This window comes from Halichondria panicea, chromosome 2, assembly GCF_963675165.1.
Source record: "Halichondria panicea chromosome 2, odHalPani1.1, whole genome shotgun sequence".
Taxonomy (NCBI): Eukaryota; Metazoa; Porifera; class Demospongiae; order Suberitida; family Halichondriidae; genus Halichondria; species Halichondria panicea.
Genome location: NC_087378.1, coordinates 2,375,832 through 2,396,905, shown reverse-complemented (window position 1 = coordinate 2,396,905; position 21,074 = coordinate 2,375,832). Strand labels below are relative to the sequence as shown.

General features: G+C 39.9%; 3 protein-coding genes across 7 annotated transcripts in view; 1 reads left to right on the top strand and 2 right to left on the bottom strand.

Annotated features, from left to right (window-relative positions):
- LOC135331836 (uncharacterized) overlaps positions 1–20,601 on the bottom strand; it is a 30,438-nt gene extending 9,837 nt beyond the window's left edge. Inside the window, exons 1-4 of one of the 3 annotated variants that reach the window (XM_064527095.1) lie at positions 20,444–20,601; positions 19,215–19,479; positions 18,100–18,222; positions 17,105–17,900 (exon numbers count right to left, since the gene is read on the bottom strand). In XM_064527095.1, the coding sequence (XP_064383165.1) occupies positions 17,105–17,900; positions 18,100–18,222; positions 19,215–19,479; positions 20,444–20,467 (1,208 nt within the window). In that variant the 5' untranslated portion in view covers positions 20,468–20,601. Of the gene's footprint in view, positions 1–13; positions 151–17,104; positions 17,901–18,099; positions 18,223–19,214; positions 19,480–20,443 lie in introns of those variants that run through there. The other 2 variants (XM_064527092.1, XM_064527093.1) reach the window with 2 other exon arrangements.
- LOC135331854 (fibroblast growth factor receptor 3-like) lies at positions 95–3,114 on the top strand. Its single transcript, XM_064527120.1, has 8 exons — positions 95–256; positions 736–844; positions 1,214–1,324; positions 1,580–1,713; positions 1,856–1,971; positions 2,332–2,466; positions 2,579–2,679; positions 2,841–3,114. The coding sequence occupies exons 1-6, from the start codon at positions 221–223 to the stop codon at positions 2,336–2,338; spliced, it is 513 nt and encodes a 170-aa protein (XP_064383190.1). The 5' UTR covers positions 95–220; the 3' UTR covers positions 2,339–2,466; positions 2,579–2,679; positions 2,841–3,114.
- Positions 3,182–9,621, bottom strand: LOC135331846 (uncharacterized). 3 transcript variants are annotated; one of them, XM_064527108.1, is made up of 4 exons: positions 9,581–9,621; positions 8,668–8,744; positions 4,067–5,038; positions 3,182–3,322 (listed from the first exon to the last, which is right to left on the bottom strand). In XM_064527108.1, exons 2-4 carry the CDS (start codon positions 8,707–8,709, stop codon positions 3,191–3,193), a joined length of 1,146 nt encoding a protein of 381 aa, XP_064383178.1. In that variant the 5' UTR covers positions 8,710–8,744; positions 9,581–9,621; the 3' UTR covers positions 3,182–3,190. The 3 variants fall into 3 exon arrangements, with proteins under 3 accessions (XP_064383178.1, XP_064383179.1, XP_064383180.1); XM_064527109.1 differs by lacking the exons at positions 8,668–8,744; positions 9,581–9,621 and adding an exon at positions 5,404–5,564; XM_064527110.1 differs by lacking the exons at positions 8,668–8,744; positions 9,581–9,621 and adding an exon at positions 5,290–5,347.
- Positions 20,602–21,074: the final 473 nt, after the last annotated feature.

Genomic DNA, 21,074 nt, shown 5'->3' with positions numbered 1-21,074 from the left:
TTTATAGATTTACCTGAACAACCTAGCCTAGCCTGTCTTGCCGCAATGAGGTCCTTTAGGCTATTAATTAAAGGCCTTGAGTCTTCTTTCACTTTTAATATAGATCTAGATAGATCTAGGGGCAAGGGACTTCCCCAAATATTCCTGGAAACGACTATTGCCATGTGGTAGACTCAAGAGTACGTTGCATTAGGAATGAACTCTTGGTAGACTAGACTACATGGTTCTGCCTCTGCTACTATCCATATCCACACAGGTAAGGCTCTCATTCCTAATTACATGTAGATCTACTAATGGCAAGCAATAGACTACTATATTAAATGAGGCTTGTCCAAACCTTCTGGAAACCATAGCGTCATTGTGACATTAACATTTTGACCCCTCTCCCCCTCCCCCCATTTAACGTCAAGACTAATGGTGTCCCTCAAAATGAGTACATAGCGCTCACGCTTCGTCCCAGCTCTGGCTATCCCGCCTCTCCTGGTATGAGCAGCCCCACCTCCGACCAGTTCCTTGCCCAATAATCCCTGCACGTTTCATTTCAAATGTCCCTGCAACAAGTGCCGCAATACTGTATTACACCAGTATATATAAACTGTAATTATGTGTTAGTTTACTATTACATCAGTGTGTACAGGATTTCCTTAAGCACATCAATGTCTGTACACAATTTCCCTTATACCATGTCTCATACTGCTGTAAAACCACATTGAATTGATAAATATCGACCCCAAGTGGGAGATAACATCAAGCTGTGTGACCCCCTCTGTGACGGTAAGCTCACCGTTCTACAAGAGGCGCATCAAGGAGAAACCTGTCGATGTGGCCATCAAGCCAGTCAGAGGTATGCCCACATTTGGCATGGCCCTGAATTGTGGGCACACTAGAACCCACAGTGCAGCTGGGCATTTCAATGACCTCCTTAACTATATAATTGTTAGGTTCCACTTTATAGTGATTCAAATTGCCTATTAATTTGTGGTTGTACATGTATACTAAGCTTTCACTTGTGCAGGGTGTCATACAGGGAAAAGGGGGATATCCCCCCCTAGCTCCAATTTCCTCCCCCTTTCAATGATGACTGAGTGTCCATAGCTGGGTATTGAAATAACAGTTGACCTTTTTTTAGCAACATTTTCTGGTTACTTTTCTTATTTCCCCCCTCTACTTTAAAATCCTGTATGACACCCTGTTGTGGTTGTGTTGTGTGCAGTGGATGCCACCGAGGACGATGTGAAAGCTCTAGTGGCTGAGATGGAGATGTTGTCCAGTATTGGGCCTCACAAGAATATTGTTTCAATGCTGAGAGTCTATACCGTTGGAAGTGAGCATTGTGCATGTGTGTGTGTGCATGTATGGTTACTATAATAATATGTTCTACATAATTATGTCCCTACTGCACTTACTTCAGCTTTGAGTGGCTGGAAGCCAATAGCTTTGATTCTATTCATGCGGTGTATTAAGTATCCTCCTTGGTATTGTAGAGGAAATGTGTGTTGGAATGACTTTGTAACTTGAGTAGTCTTCTACAAGCCACCCACAAGATCACTCACTGACTGCTACCCCCTTCCCCTTACAGAGCCTATGTACATGGTGATGGAGTACATGTGCCACGGTGACTTGCTGGGTTTCCTGAGGACATCCCGTGGTCACAGCGGACGATATACATGTGCCAAGATCGCTAACGGCATGAGATACCTCACTGATAGAAAGGTGGGTTGTACTTGTGTTAAAGTAACGGTTAATTATTGGTCTTTCAGATCACATAATTATGGCCATGGCTTGTTAAGAGTAATCATGCCACACGGCACATGTTTTGGCACAGTGTGTTCATTTGTTACATTCCTCGCTGCAGTTGGTCCATCGTGCCCTCTGTGCCAAGAATGTCCTGATTGGCGCCAACATGAGCATCAAGATCTACAATGTGGGCTCCTTCTACATGACCTTTGAGAGCAGAAACTACATCATGAAGTAGCTAGCCCCAGAAACCCTCTTTGATCAGACCGCCACTACATACAGAGGACATACCTACATTGTTACTAGCCTCCTTCGCAGCCTCTCCTTTTTCTGTTCTTTGTCACAAAGGTACGAATTGGAGGAACAAAGAAAGAAAGAACGAACCGGCTTCTTGGACGTTCTTTCTTTCTTTGTTCCTCCAATTCTTACCGTATTTTATCTTATTGACCTGTGTGACAAAGAACAGAAAAAGGAGAGGCTGCGAAGGAGGCTACATTGTTGACGTTATTGTCTCTGCTTAATATTTGCATGTCCTGTACAGTGTAGCAAATTAATTGTCTAGATCAATTGTGACCCATGCTCAATGTTTTGCAGGTGGTAGTTTGTGGCATTGTGGGAGCTGGGGACTGTGGGGGGTACCCCCTATAGGGAGATTCAGACTGAGGACCTCTACTCGCAACTCATGAACGGAATGAGAATGCCCTGTACTCAGCACTGCGCCCAAAAAATGTGAAGTGCCTACTGTTTGTACATACCACCACCCTATTGAAAGTTGTTCTGTGGCAACCCACACGTACCTACCTGCTGTTATAGCTTGATCACTATCTAAGTTCCTTTACAGCCATGAACTTAAGCTGGACTGTTGTAGGAGGAATCCAGTGGATCCCCCCACACTTCTCCGTCATCCATGAGAAGCTCGAAGACCTGGCCAATTTTAAAGTGGTGAGTTCATCAACTCACTTACTCTACTACATTGTTGTGTTGTTGTGTGAGCTTCCTTTACCATAATATTATACTACATCTACATACTATGTACACGTATGCTTGTCTCCATGCATGGCTCTATATATTTGATCACCTGTGTGCTCTACACGTCACTGCAGAATATGTTGGACTTCCAGAACTATGGCACTACTCTCAATTCGAAGAACCTGTCGCTCTCTCAACTGTTCTATAGCACTAACACTTTGTCATGGCACTCAACAACCATCTTTATTTATCTTTTTGTTCTGTCTCATCTATTTTCTTGACCGTGGTGATTTTCTTTTAGTTTTTTTCTTTCAGTGTCGTTTTGTATGTACACATACATCAGCTGCAGTTGTTAATTACCTATCATTATAACGTTGTACTAAATAATTGATAAAGTTTTGTACACTATTTGAATGATTAAAGGGGTGACAGCAAAAGATAATATGAGATTATAGTGTAACATTGAGAGCCGGCTGAATGACATTTACTGTGGGTCGTCACTACTACCACGGTACACATCCTGACCATTTTCGAAATCAGCTTCACCGTCGAAACTTGATAAGCTGGAGGAGGCGCTCTCTGACCGTTGCATTGGTCCATCTCCAGTGGTACAAAGCTGTAACATGATGAATTTCAGAACACATTAATTTTATCATGCTTTATAATTGAACTAAAGCACTAAAGTGCAGAATCCTTGCATGGGCCTTGGCGTTAGTCGGGGTTGTTTATTAAAGTAGTTTAAAGTAGATTACATGCAAGTCGAAAACAATGTGTACAACGACATTTTCACAACAGTGCTCTACATGTCACTGCAGAATCTGTTGGACTTCCAGAACTTGTCTTCAAAGATTTTTAAACCATTATGTTTAAAACAGTATTCACATGATGAGAACAAGCAGATAGATGGTTCCACGCAGTGCACATGCGTAGGACTAGATAAGTGGCATATACGGCACCGGATGTAATTTTGGAAGGGGGAGGGGTTAGCTAAGGAAAATAACAAAAATTAGGGCGTTTCCACATCCAGTGCCGACGGTATAAGCCAGATAGTTTTGATGTCTCGAATCAGCTTGTAGCCATTGTGCAAGTTGAAGTTAGCTTTTGCTTGCTTATTCGACAACAAGAAACATGTTTCCTACACTTCGAGGTTGCATAATGAGTGTGTGTACACTACAGCTTGCTTTTTTCTTTAATCTCTTACTATTAGCTAACCTACTATCTTATCTTGAGGCTATCAATGCGGTAAACGTATAATACCACTTTGGCATCCATGGCAGCTTAGCAGTCACAAATAGACAAACAAACAGACATACAGGCCGACTACTATAACCCGTGGCGCCCTAATAATGATAACGCTTACCTCAATGTTCATTGCAATTTCTTCACTAGGATGTTTTTTATCACTTGTTGTGTTTGTTGCACTTTCTTCACCAAGACCCTCTTGTTCTATGTTAAGCACGTTGTCTTCCTGCACAATAATACGGCTCCTATCAATAGGGAATAAACCGTTACTGTCAGCTGTGTCTTCAGCACCATTTTCTTTAAGTAATCGGCAACGTTGAACGCTTCCAATTCGATGTGCTTCGTGTAGCATGGTAGATTTAGAATCTGCGGCAACATACAAGAAACTCAGTGAAAGATAACGTTTTGCCATCTTCAAGATTTTCTCAAACATTTCGTCACTGCTCAAATAATGAATTGCATAATACCAAGGAGTCTCGTTTTTTTTGTTGGGAATTGAAACTGCTGTTTCAAGCTGGTCACCCTCTATGCCGTTTGAATTGCATACTCTGAGAAAGATATCAAAGTACTTTGTATTTCCACGTTTAAATGCCCGGTGAAGAAGGGTATTGGACTTCAGACCAGCTGGTGCGTTTACTCCTGTGAGTTCAGGCAGTTTGTTGCACTTGACACATTCCTCCAGTAGAACATCTACAGCAACCCAGTGTGAGTGATCAAATGCGGATAACAACGGAGTTTGATTTTTCTTGTTACGAGAACACAGCATATCATTTGTCACGTTTAGTTCATTTGCTATGATGAGGAATAGCTCAATTATTTCTTTTGGAGCCTTGCTGCGAATTGCACTTTGTATAGGAATATCTCCATCTTTATCCTTCATTAAAAGTTGATGTTCATCTCCCAAACTGTTCAGCAACAATTTCATCACTTTGAAACCTAAGTATTCTGAGCTTGCTGCAAAAGCATGAGTTGCAGTCCAATTGAAATTTTGATCCCGTTGATGTAGACAATCTTGTAGTAAGTGTGATAGATTACCTTGCTTCACCTCTGCCATATTTTGCTTAAGCCATTGGGTCCAGCAAGTCATTTTCTATAATGGAGGAAAAACGTACGGTACCAAGAAGCGTAGGTCTACATGCCTGTGATAATTAATGTACTATAGACTCTACAGGGTTTTACCTATAATAATATAGACTTACTTTATAGCTCATAGATTGAAGAGTCTAACTCTTCAATCTATGCTTAGCAGTACATTTTAACATTTGTAAGACTATTTATGCACAGGCAAGACAATTATTGTCAAGACAATGCACCGCCACGTATAGCTATAACTAGATCTACCTGTTGTGTTGTCATAGTTGTGTGCCTTGTCAGTCATAGTTGTGTGCCTTGTCAAGGCACACAACTATGACATAATATTATGATTATGTCTATAATAATTATAGTATAAACTACCTGTAATTGTGTTGCCATAGTTGTGTGCCTTGATCACAAATTAATGAAGAATCTGGCCGGCTAGAAACAATTAGCTATAATTATCACAAATGTTATACATGTAGACTATGTAGATCTACCCATAGATGATACAGTACTGACGTGGATGTGAAACGTTTCCGGATTCCGGTATTCTGCTTGAAGCTATCATAGTAACGGGCATATCCGAGGTAATTTACTAGTTTCCGTAAATTAGGAAATTTGTTCCAAATAAACGCCGAGGAAATTATCGAGGTTATACCAAGCTGTGTAAGTGAGTTGGCAGAACTGGCCAGAGACAGATAAAAGAGAATCTATGTATTAACAGAAAGGATATATTGATGCTGCAAGTGTATTAAGCGAAGACAGTAGTAGTGACTGTGAGGAGGTAGAGGAAGTACAGTCCAGTGCAAGATGATATTAACTATTCTATAATTAGTCTAGTAAATAGTCTATAATTATTATTTTATAGTAGATCTACCCCTGTACCCATGTAATTATATCCAAAAAGCAAGCCACTCAACGTTGGTAGCATGCATGTAGATCAAAAGAAGTGTGGCTGACTCATAACACTAGCATGAGATAAGCAAACGGGTGAAATTGTTGATGATCTGTACGTGTACGTGTACATGCTGATATTATAATAGTCTTGAGAGTATTAATTTATAGTACACGATAAACTGTTTCTTGATCGTTTACGAAGTGGCTGTGAGAGAGACACATTCCAACTTGCCGGTTCGAAATTCCTATACAAGTGTAGATACACGGCACTTGAAAAGAGGTTGGACGTTAATGCTGTCTTCACCGATGGTGTTGCCTAGAGAAGTAGTACTCGAGTAGGTCCTGGGATAAATTTCACTTGATAGTATAATTAGCTAACATTTGGCAATTGATATCTTAGCTCAGCGAAAGACAACACTGCAATTTGGAAAGTTAATGACATGTACATGTACGTGTAAACTTATTGATAGAAATCATAATTGTAGTTGTAATAAGAACGTAGCATTAATTTTTGTTTAACAGTACATGTACATGGATTTTACATATTTTTCTTGAGGCTATATTTTTCCAATAACTTTACTGTATGCTTAGTTAATAGATTCTCCTGCTGCATCAATACACGAAGGTTTTCATCAGCTAAATATGCAAAAAGTAGGCTCAACAGGTTTTGAAATAATCTCACGCAAAAAGTGCAACTAACTCATGCTTTAGCCCTTTCTATAGCACTTAAACTTTCATAACAGTTGTCAAACATAGATTCTCCTTGTAGTTTACAGTGTACTTCAAGTATTACTACTGAATGGTAACCTGAATATTTACTGTCCAAGCCAAAAATCTCACACAAAGTATTTTTACAGGAAAATTTATGCTAAAATATGATATTCTCCCATGAGCTTAGAGAAACTAGTCTTACCTACAAGCCCACTGCAAGTATCAATGTGTGCCGGTCATTTTCACCAGTTTTCAGACACGGAACACTGTTTACTACGCTCTGGTTGCTATATAAACATGACAGTTACAGGTTTCTAACATAATCTGCTCGTTAGGATGATAGCTTCAGACAATTCCCGTGGACCCCTCCGGATACTAGGCCGTTTCACATCCACGTCAGTACTGTATCATCTATGATCTACCGTAAGCGTGTAATTTTCGTGGGGCAAAATATTCGTGGTTTTCGTGGTTGGAGGTCTGACCACGAATATTTTACCCACGAATGAAGCGACCTTGCCTACCTTTACCTGCAGTGCCGCTATACGGTATAACATTTGTGATCTTTATACCTCGAGGCGTAGCCGCACGAGGGATACGGTAAAGCTGACTGTGTGTGTGTCTGTCTGTCTGTCTGTGTGTGTATTCCAGCTATAACTGCTCAACGGTTGCAATGTAACGAAAACTAACAGCTTCTATAGGCTTCTAACCACGTTCTCTTGGATTTTGATTCGTGGATTAGCAAACTAAAGCTTCTTTCTCGAGTTATGGCTAGTTTGACTCACATTGAAGGCTGTTGCAGTCTCTTCAGAATCTTTCATAGCATCATCTGTCCGCACAAACTTTCTATTCAACATATGAGTTAGCCTTGCACTAAAGCGCTAGCTTTTTGTTAGCTACAATACTCAGAAAATATGCATGCAGTAGCCATTTGTGAAATTGATCTCTTTGGACACACCCTTTAATTATTCCTGTGGATGTAATGCGCATGCGCGCTCATTCCCCATGTAAGATCCTCCTGGCAGAATCATCTTTGTCTTGAGGGCCTGGTAAGCTACAAAACACTACCATATAACAATATAGATAACAATATGCATGTACACAGGTCTTTTCTTCTTAGATATTATATACACTGAACTACAGATCCTGGAAGAATCAATTTTCTTCTTTCTTGAGGTCCTGGTAAGCCACATAATACAACAATAGATGCATGTAAATAAGTATTTTCTTCTCAGTGACTTTATATAGATAAGCTAACTTTAATACTAATATAACACTCTAATACTTTTAAGCGAAAGCAAAAACATAGCGAGAGGCATTAGCACAGCGCCAGCTTGAACACTAGTTATTGTTGTTACCATAATTATATAGTGTTGGAAGTGTTTCTTCTTGTATTTGATTGGCCAACAAGTATTGTGGTAAAATCAGTAGACCATGCACAGCTACGCTAGAGGGACTTCCTTGTTATGTTATGTCAGTGGCAACTTGCATGCATGAAACTGAAAACATCGCTTATCCTATTATAGTAACTATACATGCCGCTATTAAACTGAATGCCATAATTATGTAGACTACATGTATACACTGGTGTTGACATAACATGCCATATGTGTGTTGATTGTTAATCAAGACTACCAGTAAAAAAAGTAAGCAGCAAATCAAAATGTTCCAGAATATAATTACCATGATCGCTATATCTAGATCTATAATTATAGGGGTGAAGTATGTCGTACGAGTTTGTGAATGCAATTTGGGAAGTTACATTGAATTAAGCTATATAGACATTTGTGCAGGCTATGGCTGAAACAATTTCATTAATTAAGCTCGCGATCGTCCACTGACTGGTGGACAGCTTGTGGGCCAGATTCCTGTTAAGTCACCTGGGTTTAACAACATACAGGAAAGAGGTCGTTAGGTTAGATACTACTAGGAGAATGCATGTAGAATATTATGGGGAGCGGGCTTACCACTGTTTATTGACAATATTATCATAAAAAGACAGTGTCTGCGGCTTGTACATAATTGTGGACAACTTACCTTTTGATCATCACCACTCCTCACAGATCTAGAGGGATCCATAAATTATTTATCATGGTCACCACACCAGCTTTGTCCTGTAAAATATATACAGACAGAATTAATTGGCGTGTGCATTCAATATAAAATTGAAGATCGATTTCGATTTTTGACAGTTGATTTTCGATTTACATGTGAACGATCTTTGACTGATTATCGATTTTTTAAATTCGATTTTTGTGCTACCGTTAGAACTATCACTCTGAGCTGTATCAGGTGAGATTATAGTGCAACCTATCGATCAAGATGGAGGCAACATTTCGTGGACTCTAAAGCAGGTCTGTTGGTGTGTATTTCCGCCTACAACTAGTCAATAATTAAAATAGGTTTGGCTAAGCAAAAGAAACCGGCTAGTTTTCTAGTGGTCATATTACTCATTATAGCCTCGATTCCAGGTCACTGAGAAGGAGAAAGGCGCTGTTCCAAGTTTTGAGGGCGGCCTGGAATCGAGGCTATGCTATAGTAGTTTCACTGGCTATTTTACTGGATAACCAAAATCTCCTTCTACTATGTATAGAGAAATTTAATAATCGATAATTGAATTTCAGAAATTGATTATCAGATCGATTGTCAAAGATCGTTCACGTGTAAATTGAAAATCAGAAATCGATCTTCAGGATGCACACGCCAATTACATTTTACCTGAATTTTGTCGTAAACGGCGTTCCATAGTTCTCACACTTAAAGGCTTTGAGGTCTAAATAATGCCAATGATTTGTTTGAGGAGATTATAAAGCAAGACTGTAGTCCTCTGACATATGAAATAAACAACTCCGTTTCATTCTGTCTATCATTTCCTTGATTGATTTATCTGTGTGAACATTAATTTGGTAACTCTTCATTTGAACAGCATGCACCTGTACTGATAACTCACTTGTCTCCGCTCTTTGTAAACAGTTTTGTGCTTACAGATCAATTTCCCAGCTTAATCCTTCCATTGGTAGTGACAAAGTCCTCCTCACACACTCTGGAAGGTGAGAAGTTGGGCCGCGTTCATTAATTGATCTGATGTTATCTGGCTCTTTATTATGCCTCGAGGCGTAGCCGCACGAGGGATACGGTAAAGCTGACTAGATATGGCACGATTGTTAATTAAATGACAAGCTTTTGACTACCATTGGTAGCCAGTAATGTTGTAGTCAACAAAGACAGCCGATTTTCAGTGAATGAGGAAAGAACTGAGTAGACTCTAGTTGTGGTCACATGTAAAAAAAAGTATATATCTAGGATGGGCAGTCACGTATATATGTATATGCTGAGTGTCTATGTATTGTATATAGCCAACTGAGTAGTTTGAGCATTTAAGACTTAGTTGGGCAGTAGCCAGGTAGTTCAGTTGGTATAGTCGAGTAGCTATATAGTTGGGTAGTGGAGTAGCTATAGGTAGTTGGGTAGTCAAGTAGTCGAGTAGTTAGGTATAGTGAAGTAGTGCAGTAGCTAGGTAGTTGGGTAGTCAAGTAGTTGGGTAGTCAAGTAGTTGGGTAGTCAAGTAGTCGGGTTAGTCAAGTAGTTAGGTAGTCAAGTAGTTGGGTAGTTGGGTAGTCAAGTAGTCAAGTAGTTGGGTAGTGAAGTAGTCGGGTAGTTGGGTAGTGAAGTAGTGAAGTAGTTGGGTAGTGCAGTAGCTAGGTAGTTGGGTAGTGAAGTAGTTGGGTAGTGAAGTAGTTGGGTAGTGAAGTAGTGAAGTAGTGAAGTAGTGAGTGAGGTATAGTGAAGTAGTTGGGTAGTGAAGTGCCAGTGAGTGAGGTAGTGAAGTAGTTGGGTAGTGAAGTAGTTGGGTATAGTGAAGTAGTCGAGTAGTGAAGTAATTGTACGGGAGCTCTGTGCTGCACCTAGTGACAAACAGATCTCAATCACTGTGCAAGACTTTCAGAAGAGAATTGCCAACTTCCCTTTGAACACTGTCAATCCCCAATGGTTCCTAAACAAAACAACTGACAGGACCACGATGCCATCTAGCTAGCATCCATGCATGCTAAGCAAAAGAAGTGCTCGCAGATCTACCAGTCCAGCTTTGACGAGTCTTTTCTCGAAAAGTTGGAAGCAGGTGTACGTAATTATAATAATTATAACATTCATCAATATTCATGCTAAAATTATAATTTATCAGGGCATACCTTTAGTATATGCAGCATGCACATAATTATAATCATACAATTTTGTGTCCTTTTTATAGCTATACATGGAGAAGAGGTGTGTTCAGCTAGAGGAAGTTGACAAGGACTCCAGTGGCCTTTGGGGCGGGGAGAGTCAGACTCCTCCAAAGGAAACCAGTGTGGAAAGAGAGACCCCTCCATCATCAGACACTCCTCATGTTGTAGAGACCCCTCCATCAAACAGCAGTACAACTCCTCCTTTGGTAGAGACCCCTCCATCATCAGACACTCCTCACGTGGTAGAGATCCCTCCATCAAACAGCAGTACAACTCCTCCTGTGGTAGCTGTAGAGACCCCTCCATCAGACAGTGGTACGAACAGAGATCCAGCGAGCAGTGGTGAAGCCGTGACAAAACAACTAAAGCGTGCTCTTACACTTTGCACTGAAGACAATACTCCTGTGTTGAAGCAGAGCAAACGGATGAAGGGGAGACACAGTACCACCCCTGTGGTGAAACGCAGACACATGAACAAAAAGATCAACAAAAAGATCGACACAAACATTTGTCAGCAGTGCCAGCAGGCAGGAGACGAGGAGAATTGGGTGGGATGTGATTACTGTCCACGTTGGTTCCACATTAATTGCGTGAGGATTGACCAACATGCATGACATCCGTGAACAGTGGAAATGCTCGGAACAGTGGAAATGCTCAATATGCCAAGTTTCTGAGCTATCACTTACGTTTTGTGTTCACCTAGTAGATATATATCTAGATCTATACTCATTTATTTACTCATTTATACAATAACATCACTTTGTAGTAAATGTCGTGGTGTTCAATTATTATGCTTCGGTGCGCATGCGCAAGTGAGGTATACAGTAGTGTGTCTGTGTGTCTGTGTGTGTGTAGACTGTTTCAGCTGCTCAAGGATCAATGAAGTGCAAGTAAGAGTTTCTATAGGCTGCTAGTCATGTTTTCTTGGCTTGGTATTTGTGGATTTGCAAAATAAAGCTTCGTTCTCGAGTTATGCCTAGTTTTGCTTACCATTGCTGCCTTTTCAGAAGAGTCCGTAGCAAAACTTGTTCACCGAGTGTTGCTACTCTACTTAGTAGTTAACTCTGCACTAGAACGCTAGCTATTGGTACCTGCAAGAGTGAGAAGAGAGCTGCAAGGCTCTGCTTACTTGCCATTAATTTTAGACTGGAACTTTTGGTATCGATCGTTTTAACAACTATCATCGTCGATCATTACCCACTCTTTGAGTTTCCCTGGATGCATGCAGCAAAATTAATCATGATAATTATAATCAATCATGAATGTGTGTATAAAAGCTAGCTATTAGCTTTATGTTATGTAGCTTTGGCACCTCCACCGAGGCATCAGCACCCGCGGTGCTTTCATTGGAATTATTACTGATAACTAGTGATTGGACAATTGGTGATGACTACCCACTACTTGACTAAGGTGGTAGTCTACAGTGCATAGTTTAACGTTTAAAGGATCAAGACATAATTTATATGAAGCTGACTGTGTGTGTGTGTCTGTTCCAGCTGTAACTGCTCAACGGTTGCAATGTAACGAAAGCTAACAGCTTCTATAGGCTTCTAGCCACGTTCTCTTGGATTTTGATTCGTGGATTTGCAAACTAAAGCTTCTTTCTCGAGTTATGGCTAGTTTGACTCACATTGAAGGCTGTTGCAGTCTCTTCAGAATCTTTCATAGCATCATCTGTCCGCACAAACTTTCTATTCAACATATGAGTTAGCCTTGCACTAAAGCGCTAGCTTTTTGTTAGCTACAATACTCAGAAATATCTGTTAAAACAGCTAGCTAGCAGTAGCCATTTATCTCTTTGGACACACCCTTTAATTATTCCTGTGGATGTAATGCGCATGCGCGCTCATTCCCCACGTGAGAAATAATATCCAAGATCCAGATCCAGATCCTCCTGGCAAAATCATCTTTGTCTTGAAGGCCTGGTAAGCCACAAAACACTACCATATAACAATATAGATAACAATATGCATGTACACAGGTCTTTCTTATATACACTGAACTACAGATCCTGGAAGAATCAATTTTCTTCTTTCTTGAGGTCCTAGTAAGCCACATAATACAACAATAGATGCATGTAAATAAGTCTTTTCTTCTCAGTGATTTTATATAGATAAGCTAACTTTAATATAAAATTCATTATAGAAACTAATATAACACTCTAATACTTTTCAGTGAAAGCAAAAACATGGCGAGAGGCATTAGCACAGCGCCAGCTTGAACACTAGTTCCAGTGGAATTCCAGTGGAAGGAGAAACCATCACAATTTCGACACCTCTAGTTTACTTTTCTCACCAAGATTGACAAGCTGTATAAAACAGCAGCTAATAATAATTACAAGAATGACCACAATTAATTCATTATGCACATAGATCTACGTACGCAACTGCACACACACCTTTCCAATACAAGCTGTCTGTCCTTTCCTCATGCAGGATTGCTACTATGCACACTGAAACTGAATCCATACACATCTTTCGATAGGATGCAGAAGCATTTTGTGACCAGGGCATTGGCACTGAAGGAAAGAGACGACTGTGGTTTCTATAGCAACTTGTATTTCGTAGCTTCTTTCACTTCTCTTTTCAATTTTGCAATGAGCTTGACCTCATCTTCTTTATCTATGTTAACAGTAGCTATAGCTATTATATTGAATCATTAATTTGTTTGTTTAAGATGTATAGTGTATAAAATAAACATGCTGAGTATTATTTACTGTCTTGATGAAGCATTAGTTATGTAAACGGTCCGAATTCTACTTCGATTTCCTCAGCTATATCTTTGCGCTGAACAATACGACTCCTCAGGCATTCACATATGTAAGTCCATGTGACCGGATGACCTGAAGCTGATTTTAGGCGCACGGTTTATTAGCCACGCCTATCTATTATTATTGGCCACAACGCAATTGCTGAGTCATTAAAGATGGCGGAATTGTCTAGGTAAGAGAAATAGAGACTGAGAGGTCATCTGCCTCGTGGAAGCAATCACAAATCTGAAGAAGCGCTTTGTAATCCAGGTTGTAGTCGTTTGGAAACCCTGTGCAGAATGTCCTGGAGATGGCTGTACTTGGAGTAAATGCTGGGCAAGAAACTTACTTACTTACTTACTCACTTACTTAGTCAGTCAGACAAAGAGCGGTGAAACGTCGAAATAGTGCAATTTTTAAAATGAAAATATTCATTCATTAAAATGTTTATGGATTATGAAATGAGAGATACAAAGAGAGAAAAGGCTAAATAAACTATCTGTTCAGCCAGTTTCTTGATGTGGCCTTTCCCTGCAGAGATAGAACAGTTTGAACATGAGTCAAAATAATTGAAATATTGCTAAACACGGGCAAACCCACTGCCAATCCTATGTAAAACCTACTGGTTTTACTAATACAATGCACTGCAAGTATCAGGTTCTAATTTTGTCATACAACAAATTAGTTATTGAATGGGCCCTCGGCGCGCAAACTACTATGTCTACTATTCGCACTGAAGTAATGTTAATACGTCTCTCCAGTGCATGCAGCCCCACTGAGCCACAAATTATCTGTGTTCACATCTGAAACAAACGCTACACAATTTCATAGTGTATGCTGTATAACAGGAAAATTATATTTAGTAAATGAGCTTGAGCCGAATTGACGTTTTTTTGATTTGGCGTCTCAGGTGTAGCTACTACAACACTGACGTTGCGTCCACCGGATTTAATTTGACAGTTTAAATTTGGCAAATTGTCAATTCGCCAAATTAAAACACTTACCCACTTTTTATGGTATTAGCCTATATATAGCCTAGGTACCAGGCCGATTCTAACAGAAGGAGAAAAATACGGATTGCACTGAGCAGGTGCTTATTTATCTCCAGAATCTATCCCCATTAATATTCTGATATTATCCTATGGATATACTGAAGATTATCACTCGTCTGTGCCAGCATTGCCTGGATTGCTTGGAAACCAAAGTACAGGTTAAATCTTCTGCGCATGCGTGACATGTGGTTGCATTGTCAATCAGAAGGATGCGTAGCAACAAAATTGATCTTCTCCAGTTCAAGACGAGTTTAAGAGAAAGAAAACGACTAAAAGACAAAGAAATGAGACTCTAGAACACTAGCTAGGAGAGCTTGCAGAAGGCTATAATGTATCAAAAGAAGATACAGTCTACACTGCTATAGCAGAAGAGAACTGTTTTAAAGTCAAAATGACTTACAAGAGCGTGGTGCAGTACACTTCTACCGCATCTTTCAAAAAATAATTATAACAACGGTAGGCGCATCTTTTAGTCTAACCCCAAATTGTTCAGCCAGGTGGCGCCTAAACTATGGTGGCGCTGTAATTACATCAATTACAGGAACATTTTTGTTTCTTGTTCTCTCACTGCTGAACACGTTTTATTCCAAATAAGAAGCACTTCCTATATAGTAAGTAACCGATTATCGCCAGATACCTATAATAATGCTGATTCAGCAACAATTGTGTACAGTCAGCAATAATTAAACTGGGATTAGCATCGATTTCAGGCCGCACTGAAGATTATGTGCACAATTATTGCTGAATCAGCATAAAATTTTCGTCATGCCTAGTTGGGTGGGGCTCAATCTGCAGCTAACGCTGCTTTGCCTGCAAGTAGTGCTCACTAGTTAAAGTTGTGCCAAGAAGTATTGTTTAGTGCTGGTAGTTTCAGTGCTTAGTAAGCGTGCAAAGACAGAGATAAATGTCTCACTGACGACAATTGATCAATTCGGAAGCTCACTTCTCATGACCACCACTCCGTCCGCAAGCGAGTTATTCTTTCCAAATTTTTGGGAGCTGTTACTTTCTTACCTATCTGTAGGTCCATGTAGTTAGTTTTGTGCAAAATCGGTTTGTGCTTCGAGCAACAGCCGCCGATTATATAGGTATCTGACGGAGATTGGCTACTTTCTATTGTATAGAGAGTAATTTTCGTCGGGCAAAATATTCGTGGTTTTCGTGGTTGAAGGTCTGACCCAAATATTTTACCCACGAATGAAGCGACCTTATCTACCTTTACCTGCAGTGCAAGCTCCAACCACGAAAGTATTACCCACGAATTGTCTCAATATTGTTGAACCACGAATATTTTGTCCCCTGAAAATTACCCACTATACGATAGTGTGCAATAATGAATATTTGGCGATGACTCGCTTCCTGTGCAATTTGAATGTAAAACACTGATGTCAGTACTAATTATAATATGCTAGCCTCGGTCCCAGGCTCTTCTTTTTCTGTTATCTTGGTTCCGCACAGGCTATATAATTATGGCAAGTCTATATGATGCTTCCAACTGCAGCTTGCGAAGACAACCCCACTATATACACCATACGACCATCGCATATAGAGGGGTTGATGAGAGGCTTTAGACTCTAGACCAACGCAATAGCATAAGCCACAGCTTCACGGAACTCAGCCATAGAGTACGATACGGAACCTATAGATGGACTAGCTTACAGTAAACCTCAGGTACATAATCTTACTAAAGTGTGACGTTCAGTACTCATATTCTGGGTAATTTGAAGTGCTCTATCACACATACAATAGGCCCTCTTTTTATGCCTCGGTGCGCATATACGCAAGCGAGGTAAACGGCAGTAGTGTGTTTGTGTGTGTGTGTAGACTGCTACAGCTGATCAAGGTAATGAAGTGCAAGTAAAAGTTTCTATAGGCTTCTAGTCATGTTTTCTTGGATTTTAATTCATAGATTTGCGAAATAATGCTTGGTTCTTGAGTTATGCCTAGTTTTGCTTACTTGGAATGCCTTTTCAGAAGAGTGTGGAGCAAAACTTGTCTATGGAGTTAACACGCACTAGAATGCTAGCTATTGGTAGCTGCAAGCTAGAGTAAGAAGAGAGCTGCAAGGCTCTATATTGATGCAGCAGCCATTAATTTTAGACTTTTGGCATCCTTTTTAGCAACGATCAGGTTGATCATTTCCCACTCTTTGAGTTTCCCTGTGATTCTGCCTGCATGCAGCACAATTTAATGCAAAATTGTTCATCTTTGTATTAGTAATAGCTAGTAGGTTATGTTATGTAGGTTGGCACATCCCCATCGAGGCATCAGCACCTGTGGTGCTTCATTAACCTAGCGTTATAACAGAAAAAAGTCGGGCTGGGAACGAGGCTAATTAGCCTCCTACACACTCACTTTAAGGAGAGGAATTGGGTGTGGGAAAGAAGCTAAGTGCATATCAGCTGATACTATATAATTATACTGGCAATATGGACATAAGTATGTACCTCTTAGTAGTCGTAAGTGCTACATCTTCAAGAATACTGATTTCTGCCTCACAGAGAGAAGCTAGTTGTGAAACCGTGGGTGGGAAAAACTGAGCAAAAACCTTTGCCGACAGAAAGAACCTCAGACACATACATCCCTCCTCGATACTGCATAAGTAAAGTTCCCATGGCTTCATGCCAAGGATAGAAGCAATGGTATCTCTGGTCAAAACAGCAACACAAAGAGAAGAGCCTTTTGAAGTTAATTTCACTGACACTATTTTTTGCTCACTCCTTGCGCTGGAAAGCTTGTTGCAGGGAATCTCAAAAGCACATCTTCTACAAAATTTGCTAAATTCAATTTGATAATCCTCCATGATCTTCTTGTCTTCATCGGAGCCAAATTTTGCAACAATTATATTAACAATCTCGTAGTTAAGGAAAGACTTGTACGGCCTAAGGGCAACAAAAATATGCGGAATCGTATCAGCTTTTTCTAGTTTTGCAATATATTTCTCCTCTTTGGAAGAGGAAACCAAAGTCAAAACCAAATTTTTGACCTCTGTTACATCCGCCTTGAGATTTTGAAGAATAGTAGAGTCAGTTAAAGCAAAGAGCCTGATCATCTTCTCAGTATCAGATGTGAGAGTGGCCTCTAGTACTAATCGATCTTCATCAGAGAGTGCGGGTGTGTTAAGATATGGAAAGAGGGTTTTTCCAGTTGCCTCAGGACACCCTTTTTCTGACAAATACTGCTCAAGCGTGCATTGTTGACAATATGGACAGGTAAAGCTGGGCCCTGGTGAAGTTGTTGAATCTGAATGTGAGGAGAAAGAAGATAAAAACATGAATGACGATCTTGCCAGAATGCAATAGTTAGATCGCAAAAAGGGTCAACTTTTCTGCTGATTTGGCTCATTCGCTTCACCAGCAAAATACTTTAGTAATACGGTACATGCATGCATAGTATAATAAAAACAGGGCCATATACACTATATATATAGCTAGTTGCTCACTCTTAGCTTGGTTTAGAAGGGGCTGGAGTTTGTTATGTGATCCTGCAGATACGTCACACCTGAGCTCCCTTGACAGACTTCCTTTGTCTGCTAGTAGCCTCAGCCTCTCGTCAACTTCTTGAACTAGTGGAGGGAAAAAATGTACATATATAGTGTGGTAGCATACTTATCAGTGATGTTGGCCTAATAATTATATTATATATTTATACATAGCACCTGTGTCTAACAAATGCTGCATGCAAGCTGCTGCATTGTGCTAATGCCACTCGCCATGTTTTACTTTCATTTAATTATAGTTTACTTTGTTATGTTGTACATTGAATTACGTAAAGGATTGGCAGTGCATGGGTTTGCCTGTGTTTAGCAATATTTAACATGATTCATGTTCAAACTGTTCTACCTCTGCAGGGAAAGGTCACATCAAGAAACTGGCTGGACATATAGTTTAGCCTTTTCTCTGTTTGTATGTTTTCACTGCACTTTGTCTGACTGACTAGTAAGTAAAGTAGTCTCATGAATCAGCCGGACTCTCCAAGGTCGACTGATTCATGAGACTATAAGTAAGCAAGTTTTTTGCGGCCAGCATTTTCTCCAAGTATACAGACATCTCTAGGACGTTCTGCACATGCAGTGTTTCCAAACGACTATATAACCTGGATTACGAAGCACTTCTTCAAATTTGCGATTGCTTCCACAAGGCAGATGACCTCTCAGTAAATTGGCAAGCCGTGAGTGCTGTCCATGTCTCGTCTTGAGGAGGATCTGCGGGAGGCTATATAGCTGCTCTACTTGAGTACTTTGTTAGTGAACATTTGACTGATATCCTCCATTAATATCTATATATACACTGTAAAAAAATGATGTGTGTTTTTAACGCAAGCGCGTGACTATTGTGGCAACTATCAGGAAAAAATGCAGGAAAAATGCACGTTTGCCACAATAGCCATGCACTCTGCGTGAAAACCACACATCATTTTTTCCACATGTAGTCTGTATATCTCACACAGCTTAATAACCCTATTCCTCTGTTGTCCCAAACTTCCTATGAAAACAGGCCTGTTTATACTATATGTTATTACTTTTCCAACACTGGCAAAATTACAAAATACACAAACCTGTGATGCTATCAGCCAAATTGGTGAGCTTCACTGTGGGATTTTTGAGAGCGTCTGACAGAAGACTCCATGTTGCATGTTGTGCAGTCAGGAGCTCAGCCAACATTTCACGCAAGCATATCACATTATTTCCCCGATGCTCGCTATCGATGTTGGTGAGAACAGGATAAGTTAGACCTAGAGCCAATCCCAGGTTGAACCAGTGAGGGCTTGCATTTTCATGTAGTTTCTCGTAAACATGTTGTAGGTCGTTAATTGTCAAAGCCTGTACAAAAGTACCGATCAACAGGGTTTCATTTAGTGGGGTTGCCCCCCCCCCCCCCCCGTAAGTACCTTAAATATATGGTAATGATTGCCATGTTTAAAATTAAAGGAGTATCATCTCATCCTGATGGCCTTCTGCTTGATTAAAAGTATATATGTACAGTATTTTATGCATGTGTACTGTTCTTAAAGATAGTTTTTTGTATACTTTTACCTGGCATTTAAGGAGGTGTGGCCGAAAGTTTTGCCCCACCAAAAAAAAGCCTCATCCCGTCTTCAATTTTTAGTAAAATATGCCTCCTTTGCATCAGTTACTGGATCTACAAACCTACTAAAACTTGCTATTACGTCTAGCTAGCTAGCTAGCCACCAGCAACTGATTTAAAATGTAGCTAGATCTAGCTGCCACGAGGCTAGAGCTCACGTGACAGCACTAAATCCTTTAGAACACACCTAGCCAAGTCACATGTTTTAATCTGGTGCACTCGGATGGCCTCTCGGTTACGTAATGCTCTCGGCTGCGCCTCGAGCACCACGTTAACCTCGAGGCCATCCTCGGCACGCAGATTAAAACACTTAATCTTGGCTAGGTGTGTTCTAAATAATACTTAAACTATTAAACTACTCACCTATTGTGGTATTTTACTCTCTAGGCTGCAAGCACTGTATAGACTATACAGTGCTACACACTATAGACTATACAGTGCTATACACTATACTATATACTATAGTGTATAGCACTGTATAGTCTATACAGTGCTATATACACACTATAGACTATACAGTGCTATATACACTATAGACTATATACAGTGCTACACACTATAGACTATACAGTGCTATATACACTATACTATACTATAGACTATATACTATAGTGTATATAATTATATATAGATGTAAATGAATCTATAGCCTAGATTTATACAGATCTAAAGACTATAATAATTATGATTAGTATCTACCTGTTCTGTTGACATCGTGTGCATTGAATTCCCTTGTCACTATTAAAAGACAATGACAAATCTCAAGAACTTGTTGTTCACCAAATATGGAAGTGTTTCTTCTTGAATTTCGATTGGACAAATTAAAGAAGCTTCAGCTTTAGTCTCGATTCCAGCCTGGAATCGAGGCTACTTCAGCTTGCGGTATTGTGGTATATCAGAATCTAGCTATACAATGTAGAGGGACTATCCATGCAATGTTATGTTGTGCAACAGAACTTGCCTGTTGCATGCCTGAAACTGAAAACATTGCAACTATATAGACTATAGAGCTACGACTAGATCTAGACTATATAGTATAGATCTACATGCATACGTATATGCATGTATACATTAATTGGTGTTGAAATGTTAGGCTTTCAGCACAATATGAATAGGGAGTAGCTCGTTACTATCAGCTGTATCTTCAGTTTGTACCATAATATAAGTAATCGGCAACGTTGATCGCTTCCAATTTTATGTGCTTCATGTAACATGATGATAGGTTTAGAATCATACCATTTTTGTCATCTTTACAAACGTTATTCGTCACTGCTCAAATAATGAATTGCATAATACCATGGAGTCTCATTGTTTGTTAGGAATTGAAACT